Source organism: Onychostruthus taczanowskii, unplaced genomic scaffold (assembly GCF_017590055.1).
Source record: "Onychostruthus taczanowskii isolate IOZ18803 unplaced genomic scaffold, ASM1759005v1 scaffold19, whole genome shotgun sequence".
NCBI lineage: Eukaryota > Metazoa > Chordata > Aves > Passeriformes > Passeridae > Onychostruthus > Onychostruthus taczanowskii.
The window spans coordinates 2,849,195-2,865,699 of NW_024499128.1; the positions used below are offsets into that span (position 1 = coordinate 2,849,195).

The 16,505-nt window shown below is 39.9% G+C and overlaps 1 protein-coding gene across 2 annotated transcripts in view; it reads left to right on the top strand.

Moving 5' to 3' along the window:
* CUNH16orf72 (chromosome unknown C16orf72 homolog) overlaps window positions 1-15,842 on the top strand; it is a 16,601-nt gene extending 759 nt beyond the window's left edge. Inside the window, exons 2-4 of one of the 2 annotated variants that reach the window (XM_041401429.1) lie at window positions 245-325; window positions 4,370-4,645; window positions 12,443-15,842. In XM_041401429.1, coding sequence (XP_041257363.1) covers window positions 245-325; window positions 4,370-4,645; window positions 12,443-12,687 — 602 coding nt within the window. In that variant the 3' untranslated portion in view covers window positions 12,688-15,842. The remainder of the gene's footprint in view (window positions 1-244; window positions 326-4,369; window positions 4,646-12,442) is intronic. The other variant, XM_041401430.1, reaches the window with a different exon arrangement.
* The last annotated feature ends 663 nt before the right edge of the window (window positions 15,843-16,505 follow it).

Here is a 16,505-nt window from a genome sequence, read left to right on the forward strand (position 1 = left end):
CCGACAAAATGGCGAAGCGGGGCGGGGCTCATTGTGCGGCGGGGCCGGGGCGGGGGCGGCCGGGCGCTCCCCGCCGCGCTGGGGGCACCGCGCCCGCTGCCCCGGCCGGGCCGCTGCCCGCCCGCCCCGCTCGGCCCCGATCCGGAGCTGCCTCCGGAAGGTGGAACAAAATGGCGAAACCTAACATGGCCGTTCGGAGCGGGTGACTCCAAAATAAACAGCGTGTGTCCTTCCCTCCCTGCAGACCGGGTGTGCCAGCAGCCGGGGCTCTCCCTCTGGGTCCCCTTCCAGAACGCCGCCACTGCGGTCACCAACCTCTACAAAGGTAAGGGGCTGCCCCCCCGCTGCCCCGGCAGCCCTCTCCGCCGAGCCGGGCCCCACTCTGCCTCCTGCCCCGGCTTACTCATAAGTAGGGCCTGTTAATGTCTCTTATTCACCCTGATAAAATCTAACCCGAGACTGCTTCCTGAATCTTGCAGGTTTTCCCTGGTCCACTTTAGCTGACAGTAGCTGAATCTTTTCTGTTGCCTCATGTCAATGAATCATAAACTTAAAATCTGTTTTACTTTGAGACCCTTGAAAAAAGGTATCTTTAACAGGTGTCTGTTTCTTGTGAATTGAAGGGAGGCGTTCCATGGTTTATTAAGCAGTACTGAAATTCCCCACATTGTTTATATTTCATGGTGCATTAGATGTTGGGGTGTCAGTATAATGCCTTCTGTTTTGTGGTGCAGCGAAGTTGGGTTTAGTGTTCATAAAATTCTGCATAGATGTTATGTGACAGAAAGTTTTATCTTCTTGTGGCACTGAGGCTTCTTAAGTAAGCTTCACAGTTTATTTTAAGCACTAAAATGTCATTATGTCTGTGTTCAGCATGGCTGCAAGAAGGCAGCATTAGCCAGAACTTGGATAGGAGTGTGGTTTGCATGTGGCTGTGCTGTAGTGCTGGTTTACTGGTTGTTTCTGAACTCTGCAGTTCTTTGGGTTGTCCCAGGAATTCTTGTCTGCAGAAGGATCATTCAGTGGTTTTTACTTTATTTAAAAGGTTGTGCTAAAATGATACATATCAGTGAAGGCTGAAATTGACACATTGCGATTCCCATTGTTACTGCCTTCCATTCCAAGGAAGGGAAGTGCTTTAAAATTCCAGATGTTTGTTTTTCTGGCTTATAGTTTGATTTTTTTCCCCCCTTCATCTGTACAGCATTATCTATAGTTCTACCCCTATGCTCCTTCATTTGCCTCCAGTTTTGTCATTTTGGATTTGCTTTAAGCAGTTGAACTTGAGTGTTTGTGATGGGTGATCAGGTTTCTGACAGATGTGGACAGAGTGAGGAGGAGGTGTAGCTGCACAACCCTCACTGCCAGAGTCTTGCCTCCTGCAGAAGGTGCATTTGAATGTTGTGTGTATGTCAGGTCGTGTGAAGGGGCAGCACCTCAGAGCAGGAAGGTGCTGGCCTGAGGCTGTGGGTCACTAGAACATGTCTGGGGACAACAGTCATTTGAGAATGGTGCTAGGGTAGCAGCAGGTAGTGTTAATAAATTGTCTGGAATAATTACAGTCTGTCTTTACAAATGGCATGGCTCTCCCTTACAGAATCTTTAGTGTGAAGACTTAGGCTGTTTATTTCTGGTTAAAATGTTAGATTACTTGTGCTCTAGGCAAAATGAGCCTTTTTGTTGGCAATGATGTGATTAACTGATGAGTAGTGATCAGGGAAACTAGACTTTAAATTGGAGGCTGACTTTGGTCAGGTATAATGTAATACTTCAAAAACCAGCACCTGAAACAAATGTTTTCTTCAAACAGATCCTAAAGTACCTGAGTTACTCAGGAATGCCATCTTTCAGTTTTCAGTTAACTTGCAGGTCAGTAGAAATTTGGTGATAACATGGTAGAACCAGCTGAACACACTGTCAAATCTGACAAGTTGGAGTCTCTTACTGTGAGCTTGCTTTCCCTAGTGGTGAACATGGCTCTTAAAAAAAACCTCCTGTTTTTCACATTCTCAGTACTGTTTGTTTTGGAGGACTCTGTCAAAATACTGGAAGAATACTTGGTGTGGTGAACTGAACACCACAAACTGCCTCTTGCCTTGTCAGCTGCTTTCTGATCTGATAAATACTTGGATTTTTGAGGCATCGTCTTTTTAACAAGAACAACCCGAGGAATGGTGCATAATGAGAATGCCATGATGTCTTGAATGTCAGCATTTCTTCTGAATATAGATTAGAAGTTTAATATCACACCACACTGATGGTCTTATGTCCTGAATTTCTAGTGCTGGTGACAAGAGACTGCATTCAGCATTCAAGGCACTTCATTATCTTGATTGCACTAAAAAAGTGAGGCATGGCTTGTAATGTAAGATTTAGAACTTACGGCCACTGGAAAGTTTTAGGTGTATGTTAGAATAAGACTTCTGAGCCTACAGTTTACCTTGTTTTTATTTAAAAAAAAACCCTGATTATTTTCTAATGTTGATTTTGACTTAGTAATTTCAGAATACATGCGACTTGACTGCTTAGGTTTTGCCAGCTTAACTTTGTAAACAAAGTAGTTGTGGCTTTTACAATAAAAATCTAATGTACCCGGGGTAATGATGCTTGAAACTTCTCTGGGCTGCATCAGCAGTCAGTGTTTGACCTCACACCTAGTTCACAGTTAGCGCTTTGTAAAGCATTCTCATACACAAAGAAAGCAGGGTATTGACGTAAAGTCGGCCTCCAAGCCTCAGAAGGACACTCCTGGTATTTCAGGAAGTGATTAAAGGAGTATTTTCAGTTTCCAAGTTGGCTCCAGAATGTTTGGGCAGCTTTTGCTGCCAGTGCATTGGAGTGTGGGCTGCTGTGCAGTATAAAATGGCAGGAGGAGTAATCTCTCATGGTACCATTGCTTTCAGAGGAATTAGCATTTGTAAATGTAGCCTTCAGATTGCACAGTAGTGCAGGCAGAATACTCCTAGAGTAGATACAAATAACAGGTTAAGTGTACTTTGTGTACTTGTTTAGTTTATATTCCAAAAGCTCCAAGATTTGACTCAGCTCTGTTTGAGGTGGTTTTGGTCTGTTGTGTTAGGTTTGAAGTGCTGCTCTTTGGCAGTGTAGATCTCAGTGCTGTCTTTCGTGGTCTGTGCAGTGGTGTCTTAGAATACAAGTCCAAGAATAACATTTAACTGTTGTACTTTCTGGGTTCTGGAGTGTGACAAAGTTACATTACATGTGTATGTCATTGTTTATAAACCAATATTTTGGGAGAGCTGTTCCTAAAGAAATACCTTTATGTTCTGGCTTTTGCCTTGGGCTTCATTAGTAAAACAAGAATATAAAATGCCGTTTAAATCAGCTTTGCCACATGGAAAAAATTTTATGGAATTCAAGTAAACAAAATTGTAGTGGATATTTTCATGTTTTTTAAGGAGCAAGAGCAACATAACAGTATGAAACTTTACATGAAACTGAAATAGGTGTTGTTAAAGCTCGGACAGCAGATCTGTGACAAACAAGATGAGCATAATTGTGTAGTGAACAGGATTTGTCCCACCTGTTACTGTGGTTTGAAATTTATTCAAACTGGTAGCCAGAAATACACTTCCCGAAGTTTGAAAGCAACTTAATACATTGGAGACACAGTCATAACTGATGTGCACAGGTGATTAGTTACATTAACAGAGAGTGAAATTGAATTTTGTAGTAGGTTTTATTGTAAATTGTGTGTTTAAAACTTTGGTATATCAGAATTGCCATGGGATCCTAAATGGGGAAGGAAACTTTCTTAGCCTTTGTAAATGGTATGTTGGCTAATTGAAAGACATTGGGGACACTTGTGTTCTAACTAGTTTCAAAACTGTGGCATGTGAATTGCCTCTGCAATTGAAATCCAGCTGAAAATAGAAGAACTTGAAAGAAATCCTGAGTTTTCTGGCAGTTTCTTACCTGTCAGAATGAAGAAGAGTTTTTCCTTTCTTATGTTGGGGCTTCCTGGCTGTACGGATGCACTTTGTGTGTCTAAGTCTGTTGTCCATTGATTTAAGTGTCTTCCTCAGTCTGACAAGCACTAAGTATGTTTTTAATGTAAATAAACAGTGCTGTGTGTTGACCTGAAGTACAGTAAATGCTGTTTAAGTGGTGCTGGAGTTGCTGCTGTCTGAGGTGTAAAGAGGATGGAATGTTTTGGCTAATACTCTCTTCAGGTTTAATGGAACTCCTCTTTGCTGCTGCAGCTGCCTTGGTGCTGCCTTACGGTGTAACCTGTAGAAGATGTAGACACTTCTTCTTTCCCATGGTTGGCAGGAGGCCACATCAGTGCTGTGCCATGCTGTACATTGCTGTGTAACACTAAGAGAACTTTTTTTCTGTCCTCTTGCAGAGAGTGTGGATGCCCACCAGCGAAGCTTTGATTTAGGAATTCAGATTGGCTATCAGCGTCGGAATAAGGATGTGTTAGCCTGGGTTAAAAAACGCAGAAGAACTATTCGAAGAGAAGACTTAATCAGCTTCCTTTGTGGAAAAGTCCCTCCTCCAAGAAATTCTAGAGCTCCCCCAAGACTGACTGTAGTATCCCCTAACCGAGCTACTTCAACAGAAACTAGCTCATCTGTAGAGACTGATTTGCAACCCTTCCGTGAAGCCATAGCTCTGCATGGTAACAGTCACTTTTTCAATACTACTTGGTTAAAATTGGGTGGGGGTTCCTAAAGTGTGTTTGGCATATCATAATGTGTCATGTGCCTGGTGTTCCAGCTGAAGGTATCCCCTTCATTCTTTAAGGGAGCTTTTGCATGTATAAGGCATGTGTTTGCTGCTGAAAATTTATATAGTTGAGTATTTTGAATGAAGAAAGGGTACTGAATAAAAATGAAATTTGGGTCTGTAATATTGCACAGCTGTGAGCTCAACAGTTAAGTATCAAGTCTTGGTAGTGTTTTTGAAGCATGAAGAGACTTGGCATTTATACCAAGGCTAAAGTAAACAGAATTCTTGGGAAATGGCAATGCTATGCTAGCAACTAGTTAAATATTAAGATTTGACTGCTAGCAAATTTTTGGGGGCTTAGGGAGGGAATTCGATGTCTGAGGCTTCTGTCTCTAGCTTTCTAGAACCTTTTTTAGGTACTGAATAATGCAGTTCAGCATTTTACTTAAAGTACCCTGGAAAGGGTGTTTCAGTTACACATTTTTGAAATAATTGAGTCCTATTCAGAACTTTGTTCTGTCTAGTTCACTTTCAGATTTACATGTCTTCCAGTGTCATACTGAATTGCCTTCCTTGCCATCACCAGCAATGTTGGGTGTATCTCTTTTCAGACATGAATATTGAGTAGTTTTTTCTGTATTGGATTATGATTCAGCAAGTGATAGATGTGCTTTAAATTGCTCTTGAGGTGAGATGAGGCAGTTCACCTCTGGGTTTTGTGCCTTCTAAAATTCAAAAGGGTAGCAGATATCTTGAGCTCTAGACCATTCTAAAAATGAAAATTAAGCTATCTAAAAGTACAATCTAAATGAAATTTTTACTGACTGGATATTCTCTGTGGGGAGGTAGAATTGATGGGTTAATTAGAAGCATGAATTCTTGAAAATGCAGTCTTGGCTTCTGTGCTGTGGTGGTTTTTAAAGATGCCCAGTCCAGACACTGTTACTGTCTAGGTGACAGCCATTTAAACCAAACATGCTTCCCCACTCAGTCATGTTGGTTTTGGCAGTTTCCTGTCTCATACTGGAAGGAGGCTAGGGAATTCTGTGCACCACTGTTGCTTACTCAGTGTAGATAAAATTAATTTCATGAGAACAGCTGCAGAAGCTGGCTCTCACTTTGGTAAGCACCCTCATAAAAATGCTTTTCTGAAAATATAGTTGAATCTGTGGAGTTGGATTTAACTGTAAAGGCTCAGTCTCAGGTGAGAGGAAGCTTAGGTAGGCTCACTTCAGCACAGTAAGCTCTCTGAGTAAACTCAGAGGCATTTTTATTGGTAATATGGCTCTTTTTGTGTCCATGTATCATTTCCTAGCATCTGCTTTGTACCGAGGTGGTTTATGAAGTCACTTTTCTATAGCATGAGGATCTGAACAATGATATATAAAGTTCCCCATATTTCATAATGTAATGCAGGGTCATGAGGAAGTTCTGTCCTCTGTAGTGGCATTGCAGGGGCTCAGAATGTACTTCTCCCCTTCATCAGCTGGTTGACAAGATTACATGTCAGTCACCTTCTGGATTAGGTTCTCCTCATATCAGTTTCAATCTGGAAATTAACACAAATGCTTTTGTGCTAATCCTTTAGTGACTGGGCTTGTATTGGGCCTCATAACTGTTTTTAGTTTATTGCCTACAATGTTTACATTACTCCAGCTTATCCCCCCCTTTTTTTTTCTTTAAGGAAGTTGTGATTAAGCAATCTCATGAACTCATTTCCTATTTATTGTAGGGCTTCTCAAAACTATGTTTTGATTTTGAAACCTGCCAAGGATCTTCAGGTGTGTGTAAATTGTCCTCATTAGGCCTGTGCTTACTGTAATTTTTGGCACATGGTTTGAAAGTGCTGCTCCTAAGTATCATGAGGGAATGTGAGAACCTGATGATACTGAGAAGCAGTCCAGGCACAGAGGTTTTGAGAAGAGTTTCCAGCTGACATGTGAGGGTGGGAGGCTATTTTGTGCTGGTTGGCTTCCTGATGGGAATAGAGTATTTCTTTATTAATCATGTGGATGGGTTGAATTAGATTTGAGGAATAATGCTAAAACTTTGCTGCTTGCAGCAAGACCTCTTACAGTGAAGCAGGGATAGGTTTGACCAGCCTATGGCACCAAGTAAAGCTCCGTGGAAGCAGAGCTGGGGTATTGACTTCTCAGAAATAGGTACTATTATATGTCTAAAGATCATGGCATTATAGATTGCTCATCCTTGCCTTTGATGGTGGAAAATACCTCTCTTTTCATCATGTAACCCCTAAATGCATCATAAACACATCTGAAGATTTTGACAGAAGCAGTGGTAATGAAATAGCTAATAATTCAGTATTTCCTGGAACAGCAAACACAATTCTAGGTGTATGCCCTAGACTAAAACATCAGAGATTAGCATCCTTTAGGCATCAGTACAATCTTTAAACTTTATGCTTCATCTGAAAACAAATATCTTAAAACTGATTTTTTGTCTCCAGCCCTGTAACCTCTGACCTGTATTTTATCTCTGCAAGATGGTTGTCAGTTTTTTGGACAGGATATTGACCCCAGAATTTAGTCTTGTGATACTCATTATCAAGTCTTTTACTACAAGAAAGCTTGAGAGCAGAACAGCAGAGAAGAACCTGTTATAGTAGCTAAAAGCAAAATTATCATGGCAGAAAATTAGGCATGAGAATGTTTAAGATGTGATCTCCCTTTTCTTTTAACTCCATGGCACCTATGCTCTGTAGTTGTTACTGAAATCTTTAGTGTTGCATAGTGAGAATGAGACTTTGGAACCTTAATCTTGGGAGAGTAAACTTTGGTAAACAACATATTTTCCCTTATTATCATCTTTTCACTGTTAGCATGCTGATGGGTAACCTTTGAAATAAAGCATGGCTGGTGACTTGAACTGTGAATATTTGAAAAGAAGTTCAAGCCTCTTAGAAAAGCTGAGTAGTTATCTCAGGGTAATACATGATGTTTTATTCTGCAGTGCCAGAGCAGTTTTCTGAAACTTTAATGAAACCTCAGTCTAATGCTTGGTGTTTTAAGATGTGGTAGTAGAAGATAATACCTTTATTGTCCAACATCTCAATTACTGAATTGGGTTTTTACCTTCCATTAATCTCTGAAATGTCATTGCATCTAGGGAAAGTATGGATGTATCTTCACCTACTCTCTGGATGTGTATTGACATTTCCAGTTCTGTAAGAGATGAGTTTCAAGTGACAGAATTACATCAATCTGAGCTAACAGTGCAAGATTCCCAAACACTGCCACGTGCTCGGCCACGTTGTGCCTGGCTGTAGCTGGAGTACTGAGTCTGGTGCCCAGCCTGTGTCCTTCACTGTGGCATGTGCTCCATGTTTCACACACTCCTCCCAGTATAGTGGGAGAAAATGCTGTGATTTGAGGAGGGGCAAGAAGCAAGCTTGGAAAGGTAATGTTGAAATGCATTTGACTTGAGCATTCTTATTTAAAAATTAGGTGAATTTGGGAAAAAAAATAGGGCAACAGTACAGTGAGAGAACTTTAGTTCTTTTCCTCCTTAGGTTTAATGTTGATGTGTATAATTCATGTGATTTGGTCTCTGTGGGGTAGGGAGAGCACTTGCAGATAGAAGTGTGTGACCTGGCCCCTTAAGAGCCTGAATTTCCACTAGGTCTTCATATTTGCTTCTCAGAATATTAAAGTGCAGTTTAAAACAGGAGCACTTAGCAGAGTGGAGAAGCAGCAGCTGGTAAAAGAGGGGATGGGAGAACAGAGTTCAGATTGGTCTGACACAGTTTAATGTAAAGGTTGTATGTATATATAGCTGTGATGGAATTGTGTATTGCTATGTGCTACTAAAACTTGCTCTATGAGCCAGTGTTATGAAAGGGTGAATATGACAGAAGAGTGGCAAGGATCTCTCTGCATGCCATTTTGTATTTATCTGGGGTTAGTAACTAATTCCTGCTTTAGTCACACTACCTAAGCATGAATGTTCCTTTTGATACTTCCTTATTAAAACTTGTAGAAACAATAGTTAGTACTATGTGGAACAGTAGCTACCCAGTATATTATGCTGTGATAGCAACCTGAATAAGTTTTACATGGGCATGATTGTAGGGCAGATGAAACAGCATTTACAGTTTGTTAGGCCAGTGGTGATAAACTTGCTAATTTTGAGTTGACAGTTTAAAGTATTTTGTAATCCATTAAACATATTTTCAGTCAAGCATTCTAATATCTTGATGGTTTTGGAGTGCACTTAGTTATAAATTGGCTAGTCTTGATCACAGCTCCTTCTAATAGTACTGTAAGACCTTTAAGACTATAACTCTTTATAAAAACATTGTCTGTGAAATGTAATTTTGTTGATGAAAGATATGACAGGAAAGAAAATGTACTAGGTACTGCAAAATGTTTGAGATATGCCTTCTACTTCAAACCTTTCTAATTCAAAAGGGGGTCAGAGCCATGTGGGCCTTCTTAAAGGCCTGTAAGAATAAAGGAGATGTCCCTGGTAGAAAGGAGTGGGCAACTTTAGAGATGGTTGTGAGATTGTGGGAAAAGTGAAGCCACTCTAGCAGCTGTTTGGATCTCTGTCCTGTTGAATGGACAAAACTGGTGTGCCTGTGGTTAAGGCCATATTAATCACAGTATAGAAATTTGAGGTTGGGAAATGGTGTTAGCTGGCAGTCATGTCATCTTACCACTTCCTAGTGTCAGTTGTTGCTTTAAATGCTTTGGGAAGAGCTTTGAGTCTGCTGAAAGCTTAAACTCAGAATAACTCAGTGAATGGTTTTTCTGAGATTTCCTCTGCCTTGCCACAGCTTCCCAGTTTAAAACTTGACTCTTTTCCCTGTTGACCAAAAGTAGGTTTTTTTTGAGCATTGCAGATTGTTCTCAGAGGTGTTGGTTCCATGTAGTGGCATCTTGATAATTGAATGTATGCCTTGAGTTTGCTTTGACTTTTCCATGTTAGCTCAATTAGCCAATCCTAATGTGCCAATCCAAGCTGTGATCTGAGTTGTTTCATTTGGCAGTTTTGCCCTTCTGGATGGATGGGCAGTGCTGTGTAATCTGGTTAACTGCCAGGAGCTGAGGCTGTCAGTCTGTCAGTGTACCCAGCCATGACTCTTACTGGTACTAAATACCTGTGTGAGATGCAAAATTAACCTGTAGCTCAAAGCCCATGCTGTGATGCAATATCCTTGTATTCTGATCTGTAGGAATTAATTCAAAGCTACTCTCCTGCCTTAGACACTAAGTTGGCTTGAAGATTTTAACTTCTAATTACCTCCTGAAGGTTGTTTGTGTATTTAAATGTACAGTGATTCAGCATTCCCTTAATACTGGAAAGTCAGTGACTGCTTTAGGCATTGCTTATAAACTTTGGCAGTCTGGTTTTGTATATGCTGCAGTGTGTCATGGATGCATCTTTTAACTGTATCAACTAAAGAGTGCTTGTTACTTGAAAAGGCTCCACTTAAAGCATAGTTGTTGAGTGGTGCCAAAAAAATGTCTTTTGACATCAGAGGTCAGTTTTGGGGTTTTGTTTAGAGTAATTTGTCTTCCCTTACTTGGGCACTAGATGTAGTAAAAAGGTGTCATGATAAAACTGAATTACTATGTTGCTCTTTTGGTATGAGTTGTATAACAGTAAATGACTGATAAGTGATGTAAATTGTGGACTCTTAAGTGTAAGTAATGATACTGAACTTGTGTGGTCACAGCAGTTTTGCTTGGAATAGGGGTGTGGGGGGAAATGTCTACAATCAATTTGGATTTGAAAAAATGTCACCTGTATGCTGTCAGACTCTTTCCAATTTACATGTACAGGATGAATTCATGTTTTTTTCTGATGTATGTCATACCAGTTGAAATTAAACTACTGATGTCTTCGAATTGTGATTTGTTACCTGCCGAGATTGTGTGTGTTAGTAGTTTATCCAAGATATGGTATATCTGAATTGGCTTTTTCTCATACATTTGTCGTCAAGTTTAGCTGCATTACTTTCTTTGGTAGATGCATGGGAAATTCTTTTCCTAATGGTTTTGAATTTAAACTTGACCTTAATCCTGAGAATACTGTCACAAACTTAATTTCTGAGTTACCTTTACACTAAAACAGCTTCTTCTGTTTAAATATTTTCTGCCGTTGTGCATGAACAATGATTTGGCTATTAATGAAATCTGCAGGGTGCTCTTGGAGTTCAGAACATGCTTCTGGACCCTGTTTGAGCACCATTTGGAGCTGTAAGCAAAAGCCCTAAGAAAGAATCACTGATTAGTGGCTGTGTCTGATGGTTGTTGTGTAATGCCAGATCTGTGTGCAGTATTTCCTGTGCTGTTACAAGTTGGAAGCTTTAAATGTTCATTCAGTAATGTTCAATAGAGTGAAGTTGGTTGGGCTGCTCCATCCTGACTTGTGTATCAACCTGCCATTGCTGCAGATGACTTTTAGACTTCACATTCTAACTGAGGTTTCTGGTGACTGATGTTGTAGTTCTGTCAGTCCTTTCTTCCCAGAGCCTCTGAAGTTGCCTATTTGGCCTGCCAGCAGCTGATGGATTGGGCTTTGTTTGGCTTGACTTGTCAATCAGTGCTTTTTGGCTGCACATTTGACAGTACGTGGAGATGTGAATTAATGCACACACAAGGTTTATGATGGCTGGACAGAGTTGTAGCATATTTGAGACTGGAGAAGAGAGCTCTAAGATTTTGAAGGTTACTGAGAGAGGAATCTTCCTGGACAGTTCCACATTTTCTTGTTCTTACTGATGGAAAACATGCAGATCTATCTTTATCTTTCCTAGGGCCAACAGATGTTTCTGTACTCTTCTACTAATACTCAGATTTGAAAAAGTTATGATAGTAAAGATGTTTGCCTTATCTCTGAGCTCCTGTTTATTTCCAAATACAGCCTGAATTGGAAATTGAGAAGAGTAGTTAGACTTCCGTGTATTAGTCCTTACTAAACTTGTGTTTTAGAATGTCCCACTTTTGTAAAATTGTAATGTTACAGAAGGCAGAGGTTAAATTAGTATGAAAGTTCATGATTGTCTTTTTACGGCCTTGTTTCTACAAGAAATAAAGTTCAATTTGAGTCAAATATTATTAATCTGAATACAAACCAAAGTACTTTCAGGGTACCTTTGACAGTGATTTGCATCAGATCTGTTGATAACAAATGTTGGGTGATTGTCATATGTTTTTCATTGCTTGTTCTTTAAGTGCATTTCTGAATTTAGTAATACTGTTGTGTTGGCTGTTAGTGTTAGCCATGAAATAAAAGCTTGTATTTATGAACTAGCTGTGGTGTACACCTCTCTGAGACCTGCTGCCATACTGCAGTTTCCTTCAGGGAGTGAAAGGGAGCAGGGTGGTGATGTTGGCACAAGGCCAGCTCAGTTCAACTCGAAAGTTCTTGGCAGGGCTGTGTAACTCTTCTTCCAGTGTGAAGCCTTTAAATTGAAATGATCTGCTCTTGCGTATGTCCCTGTTTTGAATAGCATGTCATACCTATGTTTGCCAGAGTGTGCTGTTACATCCTGGTGTATAAGCTCACTTTTAACGTCATAAAAAGCAGTTCTGGTAGTTACTGGATTATTACACAGCCTGAGAGCTGAGAAGGTGTGCTCTGGACTGGAGTGGTACAAATAGCAGGATGAAGGGTCTTTAAGATCTCTGTGGAATTGGGCTGAGTGTGATCCTGTGTGGCACACGTGGGAACTGAACTTTCTGTGCTGTCTGACTGAAGCCCTTTTTCTCTCTCTCCCCAGGTCTTAGTGGTGCAATGGCTAGTATAAGTGTTCGCTCGAGTACCCCAGGCTCGCCTACTCACGTGAGCAGTGGCTCCAATGCTAGTCGAAGGAGAAATGGACTCCATGATGTTGATTTGAACACTTTCATATCAGAAGAAATGGCACTCCACTTGGACAATGGTGGAACTAGAAAGCGTACCTCAGCCCAGTGTGGCGATGTCATTACAGACTCACCAACTCATAAACGCAACAGAATGATCTAAACTGCAAAAATTTCAAACCCACCATGCTGCTTGAAAGCCACTTGATCCTCAGAGTACTATTGAAAAGGAAACATGAGGCCATCTTTCCATATTCACTGTTTAAGACAAAGAATTCAATAAATGCCATAAAGGAAATTTTAGAAATTACATTAGATGCCTCTTGTAACTGCGGCTTTCTTAAACTATATTCTTAGCAGAGGACATCAGATATTGTGTAGTAGTTAGCAAGATCATCATAGGTGAACATGTATCTGTTCCAAGGCTAAAAGTGACCTTACTTGTATTATTAAAGGGAAAGGAAATTTCAGATGTTTATTTGGCTATAGAATTTTTTTTTTGTCCTTTATTTCCTGCTTTGAGTATTTGCTTAAACAGTATTGCCAGTTTGACTGAAATTGTCTACAACATGACTTGGCATCTTTGTCAAAACTGCAGGCTTCCATTTTTGCAGCACTGTACCATGCACCTAGTTTCTGTACAGTAACAGTGTGCAAGTTATAAATATTGGACTGTACCCTTTTTAGTTTTAAAAAGCAGTTGATAATTCTGGTGATTGTGTGATAATGTAAAGAGGTGCTATGATGGTCATGCAATTAATACTTAATATTGAATCAATACAAGGATCTTTATTGGATTCACTTTGTGTGTTCTAGTGCTCTGAAGTAGCAATATTAAACTTTTCCCCAATTAACTTCATAGGCTTTTAAATCAGTTTGAGAAAATATATGTACTTATTGGTATTATCCTTGTGGTAATCATACACAGTGCAGACTGCACCAGTGCTGACCTAAATTTAGAGAAAAATGTCCTGTAATTGGAAAATAGGCTTTTCTGTTCAGTATTAGTGAAGGGTAGGTTTTGTGTACACCCATATCCTATTTTACATTTCTTGTGAAGTAATTGCCCATTGCTGGGGAGGGGTGGGAGAAGAGGGAATGTGGGGAATAGTTGGAAAAGGGGTGTGTTCTAACAAGTAAGACTTCTGGTCACATGTGGAAACTTGGACTAACTTAAACAAGATTCTGTGATGCTGTCCCCTTCAGGAGGGAGTGACATGCAGGTTCTGTGAAGTGCTAAGAAAATAATTTAAAACTGGAAGTTGTTTATAAAACTCTGGATAAACATGCTATAAGCATGAATTAAAAAGGATAAATGGCTTTCTTTTTGTGTTTAGCTTACATTCATAGGATTGAACTCTGGCTGCCGTAACTTAAGCATAGTCTAAAACTGAACTAGAGATCAAGACTGATCTGCTGCAAATCTGTTTCTGAATGGGGAAGGACAGATGTCAGTCTCAGAGTGTCCTGACTATTTTTATACGTAGAGGGAGGAAGTGTTTGGTGGAGAGCTCTGGCTTTAGGGCCTCTAAATCTCTGCCTTGGAAAGCGATAACACAGGAAGAATAAGAAAATGGAGAGCTCCAACCCTGCACGTTGGGAAAAGGGGTATTTAGAGAGGTGGTATGCATGCTTTAACTGGAAGCATAGGCTGATCCTGGGATTAAATGTAGCTATGCTAGATTCCCAGTACTAAAAATTGTGGTTTCTGGCGAAGTTAAGGCACCTTGAGCTCCATGTTAATACACAGCTCTTCAAGACTTTTGCTTACGTGCTTGTAGAGTCAGATCTCTTTTGTATTATCTTTGCTGTTTGAAGCAGACTTCACTGTAGGTTTGCCCTTTTTACCCTCTCATCGATGTCTGTAGTCAAGGCAGGACAGCAGTGCTGTGTGAGATACTCAAGGCTCTCTACTTGAGCCTGGTTTCCTTGCCTTGTGGTGCTTCCATCACATTTCTTTACACCGAAGAGCCCTTGAAGATGTCAGTAGTTGCACAGTACTGTAGTGAGAGGCTCTAGTTCATGGACAGCTCTCAGAAGTGTCCAAAGAAAAGTGCTAAGAACTGCTCCAACCCCCACCTGTGTTACATAGCTGAACTTGCACATCACTTGAAGACTCAGTATACATTAATTTCAGTTACTGCTATTAACTACAATTCATAAGGTTTAGTTTATGTAAGATGTTAATACTGCATAAAGCTAGTTTCTTTTGGAGACTGCATTTTCAGCAAAGATTTTGAAGATGGTATCTGAATATGCATTAGTATTTATTAGACTATTGGCAGAGGGATTTTTATGTTCTAAAAGAAAGGTGGAGTCCTGAACAGAAAGGACAGGTATGAAAACCGTTCTTTAGCTCTTCTGTTTATTTTTTAGCTGGCTTGTACAAATAAGATGCTTATGCTCTGTAACTTCTAACACTCTTTATTCTTGATGTGGTAAAGGTGACATCGTACTGGTATCAGTCCTGCACGCAGGGACTGAACTGTAGCAGTGCTGCTGGTCTAGCCCAAATACAGAGCCTGTTCAAATTACTTCTCCCCTTTCTTGCAGTGAAATAAATCTTGTTAATGCTCTGAAGCATTAATTCAGTCTATTACCATCTAAAACTAAATTTGTCTGGCTTCTTATTTAATTTGTGCCATTTTTCTTTGAAAGAAAGCAGACTTTGATATTAAACTGGTTGCATTAATGTTTTTTTGCTTGTACCTTAAATATTTGACGACTTTTGATTGTTTTCAGTTAGCCCCAACTGTTGTTTGCTCTTTGACCTCTGCCAGAGTGATCAAAAATGCATGTATTCACCTGATAAACACAGGAGAACGGGTTGTCTCTGGAAAAAACAAAAATAAAAAGAAGTCCAGTACCTGTTGCTTTGAAGACTATTTCTTGTGCCAGTGTAGAAAACAGATGTTCTGGAAATAGCTTTCAGCTATATCCAAACTGTAGCGCCTGGAGCCAGAAGTGAGTTGATTTTCAGTAAGGAACACTGACTGGAGAGCTGTTTAGTTTGGTAAAAATGGTGCTTACTTTTGCTTTCTCCTTTGACTGGTCTCTTCTCCATGTACATCCAATCTAACCTGAATGTGCGGCAGTTACATAAAGTACATCCTGCACTGAAGCTACTGAGCTTGGCTTGCTTATTAATGAAGTAAGTTTTAAATGTTCAATTTAAATCTATATTACAATAAAGTCATGCAAAAATGATTTTGGTTGAAATTGAAGTCCTGCAGTTAAACTTACTTTCAAATGTGGTTTACCCAGCTGGAGTAATAGAAACTCTAAGTCATAATAAACCTAATAAAAAAATACAACTAATCAGGCTGTTTCGTAGTTCTTTTAAGTTTCTGAATAATACAGTCCAATAATGCCAGACAAGGTGTGATTAGTGTGAGCTGACAGGCTGCCTTGGTTGTGCAGATCAGGACTTTCCTTGAATGCACTTTGCTGGTAGCTCTTTGGTGTAGCTTACACACAGGGTTCTGTTCTGTCTCCTTTGGACTAATGGTACAGAAAATTGGGCTGTACTACATCTGACAAGATGTTCTGCAGTCTTCAACATCACTAATACTTAAAAGAAGCATCTTAAAGAGATTTAAGTGGCATAGTTTAGGAAGTTAAGTGGTGTTGACTTCAATAGTAGAGCTTTCCAGTCTTTTGCAACAGACTCTTTGGACTTAAGTGAAATCAGGTGCTTTAATTAGCAGCATTTCCTGCTTCATGTGGGTGTCCCTAAACCTACAAACTATTTTCCACTTGCTTTATCTGGAGGTTTTAGAATTCCATTATGAAGGAAAGCTTTATTTCATAGAGGCTTTCATGTATAAAAAGTATCTTTTTAATTAATGTTAACATTTTTTCACTTACTTAGCCACCAAAATCTTCCAACAGGAATTTAGAAAGATTCTTAAATGGCTTCTAAACCCCAGCATCTTTCAATTATTAGCCTAGAGCTAAGTAATCCTTTGGCAGAGATGAGGA